Source organism: Tamandua tetradactyla, chromosome 2, assembly GCF_023851605.1.
Source record: "Tamandua tetradactyla isolate mTamTet1 chromosome 2, mTamTet1.pri, whole genome shotgun sequence".
NCBI lineage: Eukaryota > Metazoa > Chordata > Mammalia > Pilosa > Myrmecophagidae > Tamandua > Tamandua tetradactyla.
The window spans coordinates 12,829,143-12,846,679 of NC_135328.1; the positions used below are offsets into that span (position 1 = coordinate 12,829,143).

The following is a 17,537-nucleotide window of genomic DNA, read 5'->3' on the forward strand; positions in this document are numbered from 1 at the left end:
TGGTGATAGTGGGCATCCTTGCCTTGTTCCTGATCTTAGGGGGGAATCATTCAGTCTCTCTCCATTGAGTGTGATGCTAGCTACCAGGTTTTCATATATTCCTTTCATCATACTGAGGTACTTACTTTTGATTCTTATCTTTTGGAGTGTTTTAAGAGAAAAAGATGCTGAATTTTGTTGAATGTTTTTTCAGCATCAATCGAAATGATCATGTGACTTTTCCCTTCTCATTTTTTAATATGCTGTATTACAACAATTGATTTTCTTGTGTTGAACCTTCCTTGCATTCCTGGTATAAACCCCATTTGGCCATGGTCTATAATTCTTTTAATGTGTTGTTGGACTTGATTTGCTAATATTCTGTTGAGATTTTTTGCATCTATGTTCATTAGGGAGATTGGCCTGTAGCTTTGCTTTCTTGTAGTATCTTTCCTCTTTTTGATATTTAAATGATATTAGCATGATAAAATGAATTAGGTGAAGTTCCTTTTTCATCAATTTTTTGGAAAAGTTTGAACAGGGTTGTTGTAGTTCTTTTTGGAATGTTTAATAAAATTCCCCAGTGAAGCCACCTGGCCCTGGGCTTTTCTTTGTAGGAGATTTTTGATGTCCGATTGAATCTCTTTAGTTGTTATTAGTTTGTTGAGATCTTCTGTTTCTTCCTAGGTTACTGTAGCTTGCTTGTGTTCCAGGAATTTGTCCATTTTATCTACATTGTGCAATTTGTTGACATATAGTTTTTTATAGAATCCTCTTATGATTTATTTCTCCAGGGTCAGTAATAATACTCTCCCTCTCATTTATGATTTTGTTTATTTGCATCCTCTCTCATTTGTTTTGTCAGTCTTATCAGTGGCCCATCAATTTTATTGATGTTCTCAAAGAACCAACTTTCGGTTTTATTGTTTGTTTTTATTGTTATTTTCTTCTTTCATCCATTTATCTGTACTTTAATCTTTGTTATTCCTCTTTTTCTATTTGCTTTGGGGTTAGATTGTTGTTCTTCCTCAAGTTCCTCAATGTGTGCTGTTCAGCCCTTGATTTCTGCTCTTTCTTGTTCTTTAACATATGTGTTTAGGGTGATAAATTTCCTTCTCAGCACAGCCTTTGACACATACCCTAAGTTCTGATATGTTGAATTCTCATTTTCACTCATCTTCAGATAGCTATTGATTTCTCTGGAAATTTTTCTTTGATCCACTTGTTGTTTAAGAGTGTGTCACTTAATCTGCATACATTTATGAATTGCTCATCTTTTGGTGGTTATTGAGATCCAGCTTCATCCCACTGTGAACAGAGAAAGTGCTTTGAATAATTTCAATGTTTTTAAATTTAATAAAGACCTGTTTTGGGTTCCAGCTTATGATCTATCCCAGAGAATATTCCATGGGCACTAGAAAAGAATGTACTTCCTTTTGCTTTGAGGTGCAATGTCCTGTATATGTCTGTTACATCTGAGTCATTTATCAAGTAATTTAACTTATCTATTTCTTCATTGATCTTCTGTTTGGTTGTTCTATCTACAGTAATTGACTATATTAAAGAGTAGATTCCCCTATATAAGAAATTGATAAACAATAAAATGATATAAAATGTATAACTATAAAAACAAACACACAAATGAAATCATGTAAAGTAGAACTATTACAAAAGGTAGATCTGTCTATTCAAGAGATGTGAAAGAGAATATAAAATAAAAACAGAGCCAATTTTTCAGAAAATTATAAAATTCCTTTACAGAATTTCAAAACATGTAAAAATTAAAAGAAGTGCAGGGATAGAATTTTAAAGAAAATAATGACATTGAATTAATATCATAAGTACAATTCTAATTTTGTTGAAATGTAAGACAAATCATTTTTCATTTCTGTTTCTTATTCCTGACCTTCTGACAATTCTTTTTACTATTAGAGATGATAAGTTAGAGTCCCAGTAATAAAGATTCTCCAAAAATATTAGTCATGAAGAGTTTGTGAATTATTCTTTCTCTGACGATATATAATTTGAAAATTCACTTAATGACTATTAACAATTGATTTCAATGCGGTGAAGAAAAACTCCCTCCTGATGATTTTACAAGGAGTAAACAGACTATTGAGGTTGCACTGACATAGGAAATCTTAATCCCCAAGGTTATCTGTTGTGGAATATATTCATACTGGTCTTTTAATTTCTAAGTAAGCTTTTCTCATTATCACTGAGTTCTGATGAATTGAAGAATTGTACATGCAGTTTTTGTCAAATATATAATGTAATACTTTATAATTCCTTGCTTCATGCATTAAAACCTCTCCTGAGATTCTGCAGTATAAGTAATTTTCCTTTGTAGGACTTGCTTCTAATTGTACATGAAAATTGATTTAGTAATTGTTAATTAATGAACGATTCAAAGGAATGCATTTCACCTGTTTCTATAGAGGGAGTAAGCTTTTTGTCATTCACATATATAAAAAACCTATTCTTATCTCAGCATTGATTTCAATTCCTTCTCTCATGTTTCTTTTAATATACTAAAAGCCAGTAGATGAAATAGAAAAAATAGCTTCACAAACATTGTGACTGAATACAACAGTATATCTGTTGTTTTGATGAACTACTTGACACTCTTGACCTCACTGGAAAAATTCAACCTTGTTTTCTTTATCAAGCCTCAAAAGCACTTGTCACCAGCAGGTACACATGCCTAGAAAGTTTTATGCTGCAGTAGTCAAAGTAAAATTCATGAAATTGTGTGCTTTAAAAAAGTCTAATACAACCAAAAGTAATGTGTATTATAAATATTTAGTAATAAAATCAGGATGTTATTGAAAATACAGTGCGATAAAATTACATGTTCACATAACTATACCTATAAGTAAATATTTTATGCCAATGGCAATAGTTGGAAGAAACTACATTTAAAGGTTAAAGTCATGAATGAATTTCATTTTCCTCTGAGTCTTGTTGAATTATAGTTTTTTTGCAATGAATAATGTTTACTCTCATGATATTTTCACACGTTTAAGTAGAATATATTTTCATTATAAAAAATGTGCTATTCCATCCAAAGTGGTTATTGTTCTGGACTTTCCACCACAAGTTTAACCATTTCTCTAGACATACTTTCACTTTTAAACAGTCATAGATTAGAGCACCACAAAAGAAAACCAAAGAAATTTTGCTCAGCATTATGCGGCTTCTCAGGCAAAGACAACTCTGTATTTGAAACCTAACATGGGTGCATTAGTGCTTGTATTTTTATCCTTGGCCTCATGCCAAGCAGTCTTCCTTGGAAATTGGTCCCAGAGATGACCAAATGCTGCATTATTAGCAATCCTCCATATATGAGGTGCCACAGCATTACCAGTGTGAAAGGCAAGGGATTCTCTCCTCTGCTTGTGTTCACAGTAGGTTCCTGGTACACTTCTGAGACACAATTTCCAGGTGAAATTTCTATTTGAACAGAAGATGAAAAAAAATTTGAGCTGATTTATTTAGCTTAAATATAAAAATACATGCATACAAAAATTTAAAATAGAACTTATCTCAAAGGAAGCAAATATTATATCACAGAAATTTCAGGCTTCCTATATGGTTTACATATATTGTGAGAAAAACCTGAGGTTGAAAAATTTCTACACAGATAATGTTGGAAGAAGTTTTCAACCATTTTCACTTCTGGTAAGCATTAATCTCAATGGCAGAGTGTTTTAGTTTATCTAAAATAATAGGAATGTCATTAGAAGGATATGCATAAGCATATATATGTCATGTATGCCCTACCCAAGTAATGCTAGAATTTGCAGAAATAGCAATATATAATTGATAAAATCAGAATCATCAAGCAATGTACATAGTTTGAAAATATAATCTGGAATAGATTTTTAAAATTATTTGCTAAGAACATATCTTCCAAAATGTAATAGTAATGTGTTGTCTATAATATTAATACACATAATATCTGTCATTTGTAGTAAATAATACTCGATAGAAAAGCGCAGTGAATGATGCATTAAAACTCTCTGTCATTATTTATTGCATATCTAGCATTTTTATTTTTCTGAAATTAAATGTATTTAATTCAACCATTCCTGTTAGAATCACAGAGGCAACAATACTTACTTGCTGGGTCTCTGGGTAAGTTAATTAACCTTATGTGTCCTTTTAAATATCTAGTGAATGTGCACAACAGCAATAGTTCTGGTGTAATGTTTCATCTAGCTAAATGGTTTAATGAAGGGAAATATTTGTAACAGTGTAATATTCATTCTATTTAAGATATATGTATGTATATATTTATATATACATGGTTTCTATTATATAACATTCAAATGCTGATTTATACCTAAATTATATTTGGCAGGCAATTAAGTTTTTTTACATTGCATTTTGCATACTCTTTAGTACTAATTTCTAGGATAACTGAACTCATATTTTTAAAAATGCCAAATCATTCCTATAAACAAAAATGATTCTGAGATCATTCAGGTTGAGAAACATCTTTGATTTTTCAACAGTTAACAACAGTTAAATGGTGTTATGAGGAGCAAGAATAGCACGCATTTGCCTGACTTCATCCTTATGGGATTGACAGAATCTGAAGAGATCCAGCGAGTCCTCTTTATGTTATTTCTCATGATATACCTGATTAACCTGATTGGGAATGCAGGAATGATACTGATAATTCACTTGGATCTCCAGCTTCACACACCCATGTATTTTTTCCTCAGTCACCTGTCATTTCTTGACCTTGGTTACTCAACTGTCATCACCCCTAAAACCTTAGAGAACTTACTAAATTCCAACAAGCATATTTCATTCATGGAGTGCTTCACCCAGATGTATTTTTTTTTCTTCTTGGCTGCCACTGAATTTTTCCTTCTCTCTTCTATGGCCTATGACCGCTATGTAGCTATCTGCAACCCTCTGAACTACCAGGTTGTTATGTCCACAAGGCTCTGCTGTGCCCTGATCACTGGGTCCTATGTGATGAGTTTTACTGAATCATTAGTCATTGTTCTTTACATGAACAGTTTGCATTTCTGCAAATCCAATATAATCTATCACTTTTTCTGTGATTTAACCCCAATTTTAGCTCTGTCCTGCACTGACACCCATGACACTGAAATAATGATATTCATTATTGCTAGTTTAAATGTAATTGTATCTCTTATCACAATGTCCATATCTTATGGATGCATTCTGTCTACTATCCTGAAAATTAATTCTACCTCAGGAAAGCGCAAAGCCTTCTCTACTTGTGCCTCCCACCTCCTGGGGGTCACCATATTTTATGTCACTACAATTTTTACTTATTTAAGACCAAAGAAATCCTACTCCCTGGGGAAGGATCAAGTCGCCTCTGTGTTTTATACTATGGTTGTTCCTATGCTGAATCCATTCATTTATAGTCTTAGGAATAAAGAAGTGAAAAATGCTTTCCTTAGAGTCATGCAGAAGAGAGAAACCTCCATGCAATCAAAGTGATAGTGACCCTGAGCATTTTTCCTTCTTTCCTATTTGGGTATTTATTTCTCTAAATTAGTTTGAATTTCTGTTGAGCCACCATTTATTTGACCACATGTAATCTCGAGCCTTTCCAAGATTATATTTTAAAAAATCTACATAGTATATAGAAACCATGAAATGTGCTAATCTTGTGGTTTAAATGTATGTGTTTTTAAGGGCAACTTGTGAGCAAAAAAATTTAAAACATATTGTCCTTGAAATTGTATCATATATATCCCCATCCATATTCCAATTGAAGCAAATTTTATCATGGAGTTCTCTGTCAGAAGTCACTCTATTTCCTGTAGAGAAGATTTATAGCACAGGCTTAAAAGAGCTCTTTGGACTAAGAAATCTAAGATTTAGATAACACAAATGCCAGTTTTTAATTATATATCCCTATTAAGCCACTGAAATTTTAAATATAATTTCATCAACTGTACAAGACAAATAATTCTAAACCCATAGAGTAATTTTACAGATTATATCAGATGATGAATAGAAAGAATTTAATGCAGTACAAATAAATATTGATGATGATCATTGGAATGTTTATGGTCATACAGAATTTTAACTACACAACAGCTTTTGTTATGGAAATGCCTACTTGAATTGTTTTTGTATACTATATGGCAGGGTCACATTTCATTACTTTTTCCATGTGAGTAACTGGCTATTGCAGCACCATTTGCTGAATTTTTGTTTGTTTGCTTGCTTTGCTTGTGTTGTGTGTTGTGTTTGCTTTGTTTGTTTTTTGGGGGAAGTGCATGGACAGGGAATCACACTCAGGTCTTTCGCATTGCAGGTGAGAATTCTACCACTAAACTACCCTTGCACCCCCTTCTAGCTGTATTTTATAAATATTTTTAGTTAATCTTATATATTAAAAAAGATCTAAAAAGGAAAAAGAGCACTTCAATTCTTATTTCTAGCCCAAAGTAAAATATTGAGATAGAATTAAGTTCTAAAAAAAAGTATAGTGAACATTAGAGAAAATTTGAAAAATATTTTAAATTATTAAAAAATAAGAATAACTTAGCAAGTTTTGAGATTTTTGTTCATGGTTTTTAGACTAATTTTATGAATAGATTATATTTGTCATTTTCTATTTCTGCTTTGCAGCTTTTGTTTTCCACTCTTCATTATAATCTTTGGGTATTCCTTTAACATTTAAACTTGGAAGAGGAATGTTTTCTTGGTATATGTGTTAGAACACATATCCCAACTTGCAATGCTTTAAGCACTGAAGTTTTTAAAATTCATCAGGTTAAATATCTGCATGAGGTTATCTGTCTTTTGTGTCTACCTGCAAACCATTTGAAAATTCTACTATTCTGTAATGTAACAACAAATCAGTAATTATTATTTCTCTGTGTAATTCTGGTATGATTAAAATAATTCAATTCTGTTTTCCTGGATTCCATAAATATTTGTTCTTTAAAAACATGACATTTTAAATTCAATTCTTGTTTAATTCTTTTCATAATTTTAATACAGAAAAGTTGCAAAAACAAGCATTGATAATGAATTCAAGTTTTATTAAATCCCATATATGTGTTTTTTTTGTTTGGCTGCTGATGTTTCTTTTCAAAAATGTCTCTATGCAATCTGAAATTATAGTTTTGATTGTCTATACTGTTGAATATATATTGAAGAAAGTATATTTTATTCATTTTCCCATATTTGATTCATTTGTATTTAAACTTAAGCAATGATTATTAGATCTGTTTTTCCCTTAAGTGATTTGTAGTCTTTTCATATATATTAAGGGTTTATTTGTAGAATTATATTTCTTAACTTTTTAAATGATTTTTGAAAGATGAAAATAAAGTTCTACCTCTGTTTTAGGATTAAAATTTTAATGAATTCTCACAAGTTCATCACTCAATTAATTTATTCAAATAATTAAAATGTGCATTATTTTCCTCTACATTATCAATTCATGGAATTATTTTTACTTATACATATGCAAGTAAATTACTGTATTAATATTAGTTTTTTCTAAACTCTATTGTGTCTAGAATCATATTTATAGCAATTTTTCCATGTTTTGTTGGCTCAAAGTTATGCCTTTGAAAACCATTTGTTTTTTAATAATATACATTTTTAACTACTTTCTCTTCTTGTGCAAGTATTGTCTTTTTTTACATTTATATCTTATACATTCTGGGGTGTTTTTTAATGAACCCTACTGGCCTTGCTTTCATTTACATACATTTTTATACTTTAGATGTGGTAACCTGTTGGTTTTTTCTGGCAATGAGTTATTCATCAAGTTTTCTAATTTTCAGAAAATAATACGTTCTGTAATTGATTCTGTTTGAAATAAATTCAGATTACACTGTCCTCCCATATTATATTCTAGAATACATATATAATGTTATTAATACATAGCTTTTGGGAAATATGAAAACAACTAGGCTATTTGCACTGTCCCTCTATTTTCCCTCTGTATATTAGTATGTATCATATTTTATTTAATATGTGGTCTGAAGTATTTTTAAGACAAAATTCTTTTGTTCATGTTGATATGGCAAAAATTCCATGTATTGTAAAATTTGAACCTATTAAAATGATAAAGGAAATAAGACTGGGATAGAGTATGACAAAATATGAATAATAGGAGTTTTTTCTAATTATTGATATTGTATAATAATGGGAAAATAAATTATATTTACTGAGCACATATTGAGTGCCAGACAATATTCAAAGGGCTTTTGCTATATAATTAACATGGTTTATGTTTTCAAGATAACTGTCAGGTTTATTCTTGCAACATCTAAAACTTAATCTCAGGTTATGAAAAGCTATCCTCCTACTTGTTCAGGCAGACACATAAGAGTCATTCTGAAATTTTCTCCATGTCACATCTTATTCATCAGCATGTCTTAATGATTCTCCAATGCAGTCTAGGTTTGGACTGTGACTATTTCTCAATACCTTCTCTGCTACCATCCAGCTGGGAAAAAAATCACCTTAGCCTTTCAATTATTGTCAAACCTTTTTAGATTATTTCCATTTGCTCTGTCTTATCCATCTTGAGTTTAATCTTAAGGCAGGGGTCAGTGATGCTATTAACATGTTTGCTGTACCATGTCACTTTTCTTCACAAAACCTACTATCCTTCCCATTACGTTAAGAGTAAACATCAACATTTTTACATGGACCTACAGTCCAACATGATTTTCCCCAACTCCTTATTTCTATGGGTTCATCCTATCACTGTGCCTATTACACTCTTGGTGGAGCAGCCACACTGACCTCCTCACCACTTCCTTATATGCATTTGTTCTGATGATGCCTGGAATATTTCCATTGTTTTCCTTCCTGAAATTCCCATTCTTTAGGTAAATGTATACATCCTTTCTTAACCTTATCAGATCATCCCTTAAAACTGATTTAACCTCACATGTGCTCCATTCCCCATCAATGTTGCATTTGTTTTCAGAGCACTTATACTCATCTAATGTTCTATATATTTTTATTATGTCATTTGTTTATGCTGTATTTTCTCCACATTGAAATCTTAATAAGCACAAGATTTATGCCAATTGTTACCAATGCTGCATGCCCAGCACACACTGGGTGCCTCAGTAAATACATTTGAATGGCTAAATTTTGCAGATGTTGAAACTGAAAGCACAAGGAGATTTCATAGCTTGTTCAGGGTCACTCATCAGGCTAAAGAACAAGTCTAAATTAGAACCCAGACAGACTGATTCACAATATTAATCAGAACTTTATCAAATGCCATTTTCCCACAAAATTATAGTACTCTTATTAGAGTTTAAAACATACAATAAATTATTTTTGTATATTATAAAGTTTTGACAAATACAGGGATGAGGGGGGTATATAGCTTCAACCTTCACTAGAGCTGCTAATAGAAGCCAGTGCAATTTTTGAGATAGCTGCTAAATGTCCTCAACATACATGTAGAGTCCTATATTCAGAAATAAATAACTGTACAATGGAAAGAGTGATTTATCAGTTGCTGTAATTGGGTGATAGAGTTGGGGTGAGAAAGTGTATTAGTCAGGAACAGGCTGGTTGGTATAAGAAAGGGCTTCAGAAACAGAGTGGTCAATTAAATGAAAATTACTGTTCTTGGATGAAACTCTGCTGACTTTAGCTGACTAAGCTATAGTTCTGTGGGTGACTCTTTTACTTGGGGTCATTCTGGCATCCAGGTTTCTTGTATGTCATTACTCTGTTATCTCCCATGATGTCCGCTTGTACCGAGTTGAATAGGATCCACAGCACTCTACCCAAATTCCAGTCTGAGGGAACGGTCAGATTTTTATATGTGTAAAACAATTTCAAATTTTTTTGTCATTTGGAAGGTTATTAAGGAAAAATCAAGTTCTCTAAGGGACATCAGATTAAAGAGATTACCTTTTTCTTCTGATGTAAGCATTTCATGCACCTCCTTCAAATTACCAAAGTTAACAACTAAAAGCTGTTTATAACATTTTCTGACTATCTTTTTAATATTTTGGGTGAATATAGTGTTACCCATACCATTAACCCACACGTTGTAATTTTTGTTTTCTTTCTTTTTTTAGTGGTTTCCCTTAGGATTATCATATACATGTTTAATTTGTCATAGTCTACATAAAATAATATACCACATGACATAACATTAGAAAAGTAAAATAGGAGTGATTCGATTCTTCTTTTGAATTTTGCTACTTTTCTCATAAATTGTACTTTTATATATAGTTAAACCCAACAATTCATGAACCTAAATTTGTTAAGTGATTATTGAGGACATAAAGTTTTACAAATATTTGATGTATTTACCTTCATTTTTACATTTCCAGTGTCATTTTTGTCCATATTTAGTGTTCCACTATTACCCTTTTCCTGTCTATGGAATTTGGACTTGGCCATCCCAACAGTCATGTGAGAAAATTCTTATAAAAATCTGAAAGTGTTTACAAAGATCTATTAAGTCTATTTCCCTAGAGAACACTGACTACTAAAGAGGTTAGAGTGTGATGGTTTGAAGCTATATATACTGCAGAAAAACATGTTCTTAAAGTTAATCCACTCCTTTGGGTGTGACCCACTGTAAGTAGAAGCTCTTGATAAAGCTACTTCAGTTAAGATGTGAGACTCCTCAGTCAGGATGGATCATAATCCTATTCCTAGAGTCATTATAAGTGGAATGAAATTTAGACACAGAGAGTGAAAGCCACAGACAAAGCATCAGTCTGTGATACTGAAATCAATGGAACCTGGAGGAGAAAAGAGACACAAAGAGACACCACCACATTCCATATCATGTATCCAGCTAAGGACCCGGGCTGTTGCCAGCCTGAGCACCACAGTCTTGGTGCAAAAGCATTGCCTTGATGAGGCCTTAATTGGGATATTTTTTAGCACTGCAAGTGAGTTGGTCTGAGAATATTTCAATTCAAAATCATTAGGAACAAAAGATGATCATGTCGTGACACAAATGAAGTTTTTGTTCCGTGTTTATCACTGAAAGTGAATATTGCCTGAGATTTTTTGCTTATGATACTTAATTTAGTGATAAAATAGCTTTTTAATATCTGTATAATAATTTTTGAAGGTTGGGGTACCTTATTATCTATTAAAATATTCATATACTTCAAGAACACAACTCTCATTTGCCCTTTTCTGCAAAAAAGCTAAACTAGTCCACATCAGTTAGAGTGATTAGTATTATTAAAAAGGTATTTTGCCCCTTCTTGTTATCTCTTTTCTAACAACCAGCTTTTTTCCATATGAGACACTGGGACATGGAGAATGAAACTTCTCAGTTTTTCTCGCATGCCATTCAACATTTAATAACTTCCAGAGTGACACAATTTCTGCCTGAAAATTTTCCTGAAATTATTTTTTATTTTTGTGCTTGTAATTAAAAACATTTTCTTGCCGCGGTCCAGCCGCAGCAGAGGGAACGGGCTTGAAGGTGTGGAGGGTCGTCAGCGCGAGAAGAACACCAAGAGACAGCTTAGAGAATTTTCCTCTGAGAAGAGTTGCTTAGATTTATTTTTGCTTAACTGATTTTATACCCTTATTCTTGGCAAGGAAACAGGTAGCACAGAATCATGGTTGTGTCATGGCTTACGTTTTAGGTAAAGTTACAGGTTCAGGGAAACAAAGCGAAAGTACACGTTCTGATTTTCTTAGGAACACTTACGCAAGATTTTAATAGCAGCAAGATATTGGCTTAAACCGCAGACATTGTGTTTGTAGTTTTCTGAGTTTAGACTTTCTTTTCCTATTATTCTACAGGTGAGGCAATATATCAAGACCTATTTTAATCTGGTTAAAAGTTAGCTTGTTTTGATTAAAAGGTTACATTGTTTACTTAGATTTTTTATTGTTTTGTAGCAATGGACTGGTGCGGTGGTGGGGAGTAAATTTCTAGGATGGCTCAATGCAGGGTTTTTTAATTGTAAGTGTTTACTTTCTATGGGGTACTTTTCTGTGACTTGTTCTAAAAGCACTTCTGCCTGCTGTATCTGCAGCATGACTTGCTTAATGGCGGCGTCCCAACCTAATTTTTTCCAAACAGTCATTAACAAGGTTTTGCAATTTGTACAATTTGTATCATTTTTTCCAATTCTTTTGCTTTCTGATTCGTTTTGATATAATGCTTGGAGCACAACCAGCAACAAGAAACACACAATTAGTGTCGTTAATCCCAGTATTTTTCTATTACACCATTTTATGCCTCGTCCTCTTTTGGGGCATTGAAGGCCTTGCCACCGCCCTTCCTTCCAGGGAACTGTGTCAAACCAGGGAGGAAAAAGAGGACGCGGCCTTTCCCCCTTTATTTTTTAAAATTTCTTTTTGCTGGACTCTCTCGATTTGCTTGATAGATGCCTTTATGGTTTTGATTGCTGTGGGAAAGCAAAAAATAATAATTAATATTATAGTCACAGTAAGGCCGAAGTTTACTACATTGGGCCATCCAATAATTGGGTTAAGATTTTGTAAGGAGGACCAAAGACTATTTGCTAGGGTTTCATGTTCTGTTATATGTGCCTTACTTATGTCAGTTATTTGTTGTTGTAAAGCTAGAATATTTGGTGCTAGTTGAGTGTTATGCCATATTCCTTGTAAATGGGTTTTTACTTTTTCCCATGACTGCTTTGTTTCATTATAGGGCGCTGGGGTAATACATATCCGTTTATAATTAACATGACACCGGGTGGTAAGTTGGGTTTTTAGATTTTGAATCTAGTTTCCTAAATAAATAACTGTATCTTCTAAGGCATCTACTCTAGTCTCTAAGTTTCTATCTAATTTTTCTTGTAGGGTTAAAGCTAAAGAAATATTATGAGTTAGAGTATTTACATGATGAGTGGTTTGTTGATTTTGAATGAGGGCTGTAGTTGATATAGCTAAAGAAGCAATAATGCTAATTAGAGCGGTAATTCCTAAAATTAACGTAGCTACAAAACGCTTAGGTCTCATTAAGTTGTTCAGCCTTTCCATAACTTGATAGCCAACATCATCAAACCATGGTTCATTTAACTTAACAGGTAATAAGACATAAGAAGTTTGATGCACAATAAGAAAAGTAGTATAATTTTTTGGCAAGCCAGAATTAATACAATTAGTAAGGAGACAGTTAGTGCACATGATATGATAGGCATTATTCATTTGTGTGATATTAAACATGTGAGTCTTTCCTACTAGAATAGCATGAGGTGCATTTACACATGCACGAATGCTGTAAGGAACAGGGGTTGAACTAGATGGGTGATATAACAACACCATATTAGTAGCAGCAAGCAGACAAAATAAGTTATTATATAAACCAGTTCGATTATGGGATGAAGCACTACTTTGATAAATGGGGGTCACTAATCCTGGGGTGAACCACCGTGTAAGGGGTTCCCCATCTGTAGGTAGACTCTTGTTATAAGTATATTTGTCTGTATTATTTATAATATGTGCAGTATAATTATAATTAGGTGAGGGGACTGAAAAATCATAAATAGTAAGGTTACTTTTTACAGGGTGATATATGTTTGCTTTATGCAAAAAGCCACACTCAAGCCATCGGGGATAGCCTGTAGAGTGAATATTTTTCCAATAGATGTCCTTTTTAGGATATTTTTCTGTACAAGGCTCAATCAAAGAGTTAAAATTTGAGGAAAGGTTTACATAACTTTCATTGTAGGTATGGTACCCAAGAGAAATCATGTTGAGCCCCCAGATGCTTCTTTTAGTTCCTTTATGACTTGGGGAATCAGTTTAATATGACCGACAATTGATAGGCAAACAGCCAGGAGGAGGAGTCCCGGTTATTACAAAGCATAGAGGGGCTTCATCAGCATATCCGGTAAAATTAACATTATCAGTACTTTTAAAAGGAATAAGTGAACTAGGGAGTCCTCCCATAAGATTGGTATTATTAGTAAAGACCTTTAAGTTTTTATCCCCCCACGCAGTGGGGTGGAAAAGTGGTGGGTTAGGTATATAAGCCCAATATGATTTATTTACAGAAGAACCAGATACCTGACAGGAAAGAAGTGCAATCATAGCCAGAAACAGGTGAATAGGAGTAGGAGTTTTTCCGGTTATTAGGACTACCCTTTCTGTGTCAGCAGTAAGCTTTTCTATCTGCCCCCAAGTGGGCAGACTAGCTTGTCTGGTAGATTGAGCCTGCGGGGTAGAAGAGAGATAAATCTTCCATTCCAGGCACAAGATCTTCATCCATATTCTCCTGGGGGTAAGATGACGGGTTCTTCCACTGCGGAGGAAGAGGGGCTCTCCTCTTGTTCCCTCTCCGGGATGGGCGCCGATATGGGCCGAATGAGATTATCGGGAATCCAGATTGGGGTTTCTGCATCCTGTGGGAAAATACAAGCATATCTTCGTCCGGAGGTTAGTAACACATCAGGGCCTTTCCATTGTCCAGTTAGCACATCCTTCCATTTTACTAAAATTTGAGGCTGTATAACTTTATTCCAATGTCTACTCATTGGAGTCTCACCTTTTTCATTTGCATTTAAGTGATTAATGACAAAAAGACTGTGATTAATGATGTGATGAGGTGATAAGTACTTTCACTATCTTGCAGTTTAGTAATTTGGTGCTTTAATGTTTGGTGGGCTCTTTCCACCACCGCTTGACCTTGGGGATTATAGGGTATTCCAGTAGTATGTTTGATATGAAACTGATGACAAAATTGTTCAAAGCCTTTTGAGACATATGCAGGGGCATTGTCTGTTTTTATATGTTGAGGTTTTCCCATATAAGCCATAGATTGTATAACATGTTGTTTTACATCTTTTAAAGCCTCTCCTGTTCGTGCGGAGGCAAACAGAACATGTGAGTAAGTATCAATAGTAACATGTACAAAAGCTAACTTTCCAAATTCTTTAATATGAGTTACATCCATTTGCCATAAAGCATTGGGTTTTAAACCCTTAGGGTTTATTCCAGTATGCAACTGTGGCAGGTGAGTTAGACAAATAGGACATTGTTTAATGATTTGTCTAGCCTATTCCTGAGTGATTTTAAATTGTAACCTTAATGCTGTAGCATTTTGATGATGCAGTTTATGTGCATCTTGAGCTTGACTAACAGGAGTTTGTACTGGAAAGGCAACATAGTAAGTTGGTCAGCTTTAGCATTACCTTCTGCTAATGGTCCTGGCAAATTACTATGACTTCTGATATGTGCTACAAAAAAGGGAAACAGTCTCTGGTGGATGAGTTGCTGTAATGTTAAAAGATAGTGACTAATAGTAGAATTTTCAGAAATATAAGCTGTCTTAATAACAGGAAATAAATTTGCCACATAAAGAGAGTTTGTGTATAAATTAAAGGACTGAGGGAACAAATTAAAGACTTCTATCACTGCCAATAATTCAACTTTCTGAGCTGATTTTTCTTTTGTCTGTATTTGTTTTTGAAGTTTTTTGGAATATATAGCAGCCGTTCCTTTAGCAGACCCGTCAGTGAAAATTAATTCTGCTGGGGGGGGTAGGGGTTGAACACAACACCTTTGTGGAAATATAACAGGGTGTTTTTGTATAAATTGTAGTATAAAAGTATAGGATCCGAGGGAAAATGATGTTTAATTTCCCCTGTAAATGCAGTTAAATTTATCATCCACAAGCTTGCGGCTTTAAACGTGGCCTAGGTTTCTTTTTCTTTTTTATTTCAGGTGCCAAAGCACTGAAGAAGGAATTGACATTGTTATGTTCATATTGAGCCACTACTCTTTCCAATTCATCTACTTCAAAAGGATTAAGTTTATCCTCTCTTTCTGACTCTGCTTCACTTTCACTTTCTGAGGAGCTAGAATGGTTTTTCTGTATATTATAAGCAGGAGGCCTCTCTATACTGGTATAACTGCCTGTTTTAGCTATAGCTATAACTAATGGTTGCTTTTCTTCAGTTGCCAATTCTCTGGCCATGCAAATAGCCTCATGTGTGGGGTCAAAACTATCTTTAAGGACATTCCATAGGGCAAAAGCATCAATAGGGACTCCATCTGGCCCATTTTTAGTATAATATTCTTTCATTTGTTTTCCTACTTTTTGCCAAGTATCTAAGTTAACAGTCCCTTCTTCTGGGAACCAGGGAGAAACATTTTGCACAAAAGAAAAAAATTCTCTAAGCTGTCTGCTGGTAACATTTATACCTCTCTTTTTCAACATATGCTTTGTTATATCTACAAACAAGGAGCATTCCTTAGACTCCGTATGTCCCATGATTACTCGCTCTATCTGTACTTCCCAAGAACCTGACCATATCCAGAGGCCTGCAGTGCCTTATAGCGAGAGCCTTATACCCTCCCATAAAAGAGAAAGCTTACCTTCAAGTCCCTGTTCGGGCACCACTTGCCGCGGTCCAGCCGCAGCAGGGGGAACGGGCTTGAAGGTGTGGAGGGTTGTCGGTGCGAGAAGAACACCAAGAGACAGCTTAGAGAAGTTTCCTCTGAGAAGAGTTGCTTAGATTTATTTTTGCTTAACTGATTTTATACCCTTATTCTTGGCAAGGAAACAGGTAGCACAGAATCATGGTTGTGTCATGGCTTACGTTTTAGGTAAAGTTACAGGTTCAGGGAAGCAAAGCGAAAGTACACGTTCTGATTTTCTTAGGAACACTTATGCAAGATTTTAATAGCAGCAAGATATTGGCTTAAACCGCAGACATTGTGTTTGTAGTTTTCTGAGTTTAGACTTTCTTTTCCTATTATTCTATAGGTGAGGCAATATATCAAGACCTATTTTAATCTGGTTAAAGGTTAGCTTGTTTTGATTAAAAGGTTACATTGTTTACTTAGATTTTTTATTGTTTTATAGCAATGGACCGGTGCGGTGGTGGGGAGTAAATTTCTAGGATGGCTCAATGCAGGGTTTTTTAATTGTAAGTGTTTACTTTCTATGGGGTACTTTTCTGTGACTTGTTCTAAAAGCACTTCTGCCTGCTGTATCTGCAGCATGACTTGCTTAATGGCGGCGTCCCAACCTAATTTTTTCCAAACAGTCATTAACAAGGTTTTGCAATTTGTACAATTTGTATCATTTTTTCCAATTCTTTTGCTTTCTGATTCGTTTTGATATAATGCTTGGAGCACAACCAGCAACAAGAAACACACAATTAGTGTCGTTAATCCCAGTATTTTCCTATTACACCATTTTATGCCTCGTCCTCTTTTGGGGCGTTGAAGGCCTTGCCACCGCCCTTCCTTCCAGGGAACCGTGTCAAACCGGGGAGGAAAAAGAGGACGCGGCATTTTCTTATCTCAAATCATTCCCATTATCTTTTTCAAAAGATTTATACTGATGTATTATATGAAATTGTTAATGATTTATTGCTGGTTTGCTTTGCACATGGGCATCTTAGATAATTTCTTCTTGAGTTTGCCATTAGGGTGGTCAATGCCTATTCTGGCTGTATTGTTCTGAATAGAAAGTAGTAACACAATTCTCTATGCACTTGGAGTTAGCCATGTCCATGCAAATGTGAATAACTCTGTCTTGCTTCATTTCTGGGAGAAAGATTTAAAAGCAAGTGCATCCTTTACCACATTATTTTCTATTTGCT

At 34.1% G+C, this 17,537-nt stretch overlaps 1 protein-coding gene across 1 annotated transcript; it reads left to right on the top strand.

Annotated features, from left to right (window-relative positions):
• The first annotated feature begins 4,518 nt into the window (after positions 1–4,518).
• LOC143659064 (olfactory receptor 8H1-like) lies at positions 4,519–5,466 on the top strand. Its single transcript, XM_077131615.1, has one exon. It carries the CDS (start codon positions 4,519–4,521, stop codon positions 5,464–5,466), a length of 948 nt encoding a protein of 315 aa, XP_076987730.1.
• Positions 5,467–17,537: the final 12,071 nt, after the last annotated feature.

Excerpts from the sequence above, each read along its gene's own strand:
- LOC143659064 (XM_077131615.1), top strand. The coding sequence starts at position 4,519 with ATGAGGAGCAAGAATAGCACGCATTTGCCTGACTTCATCCTTATGGGA.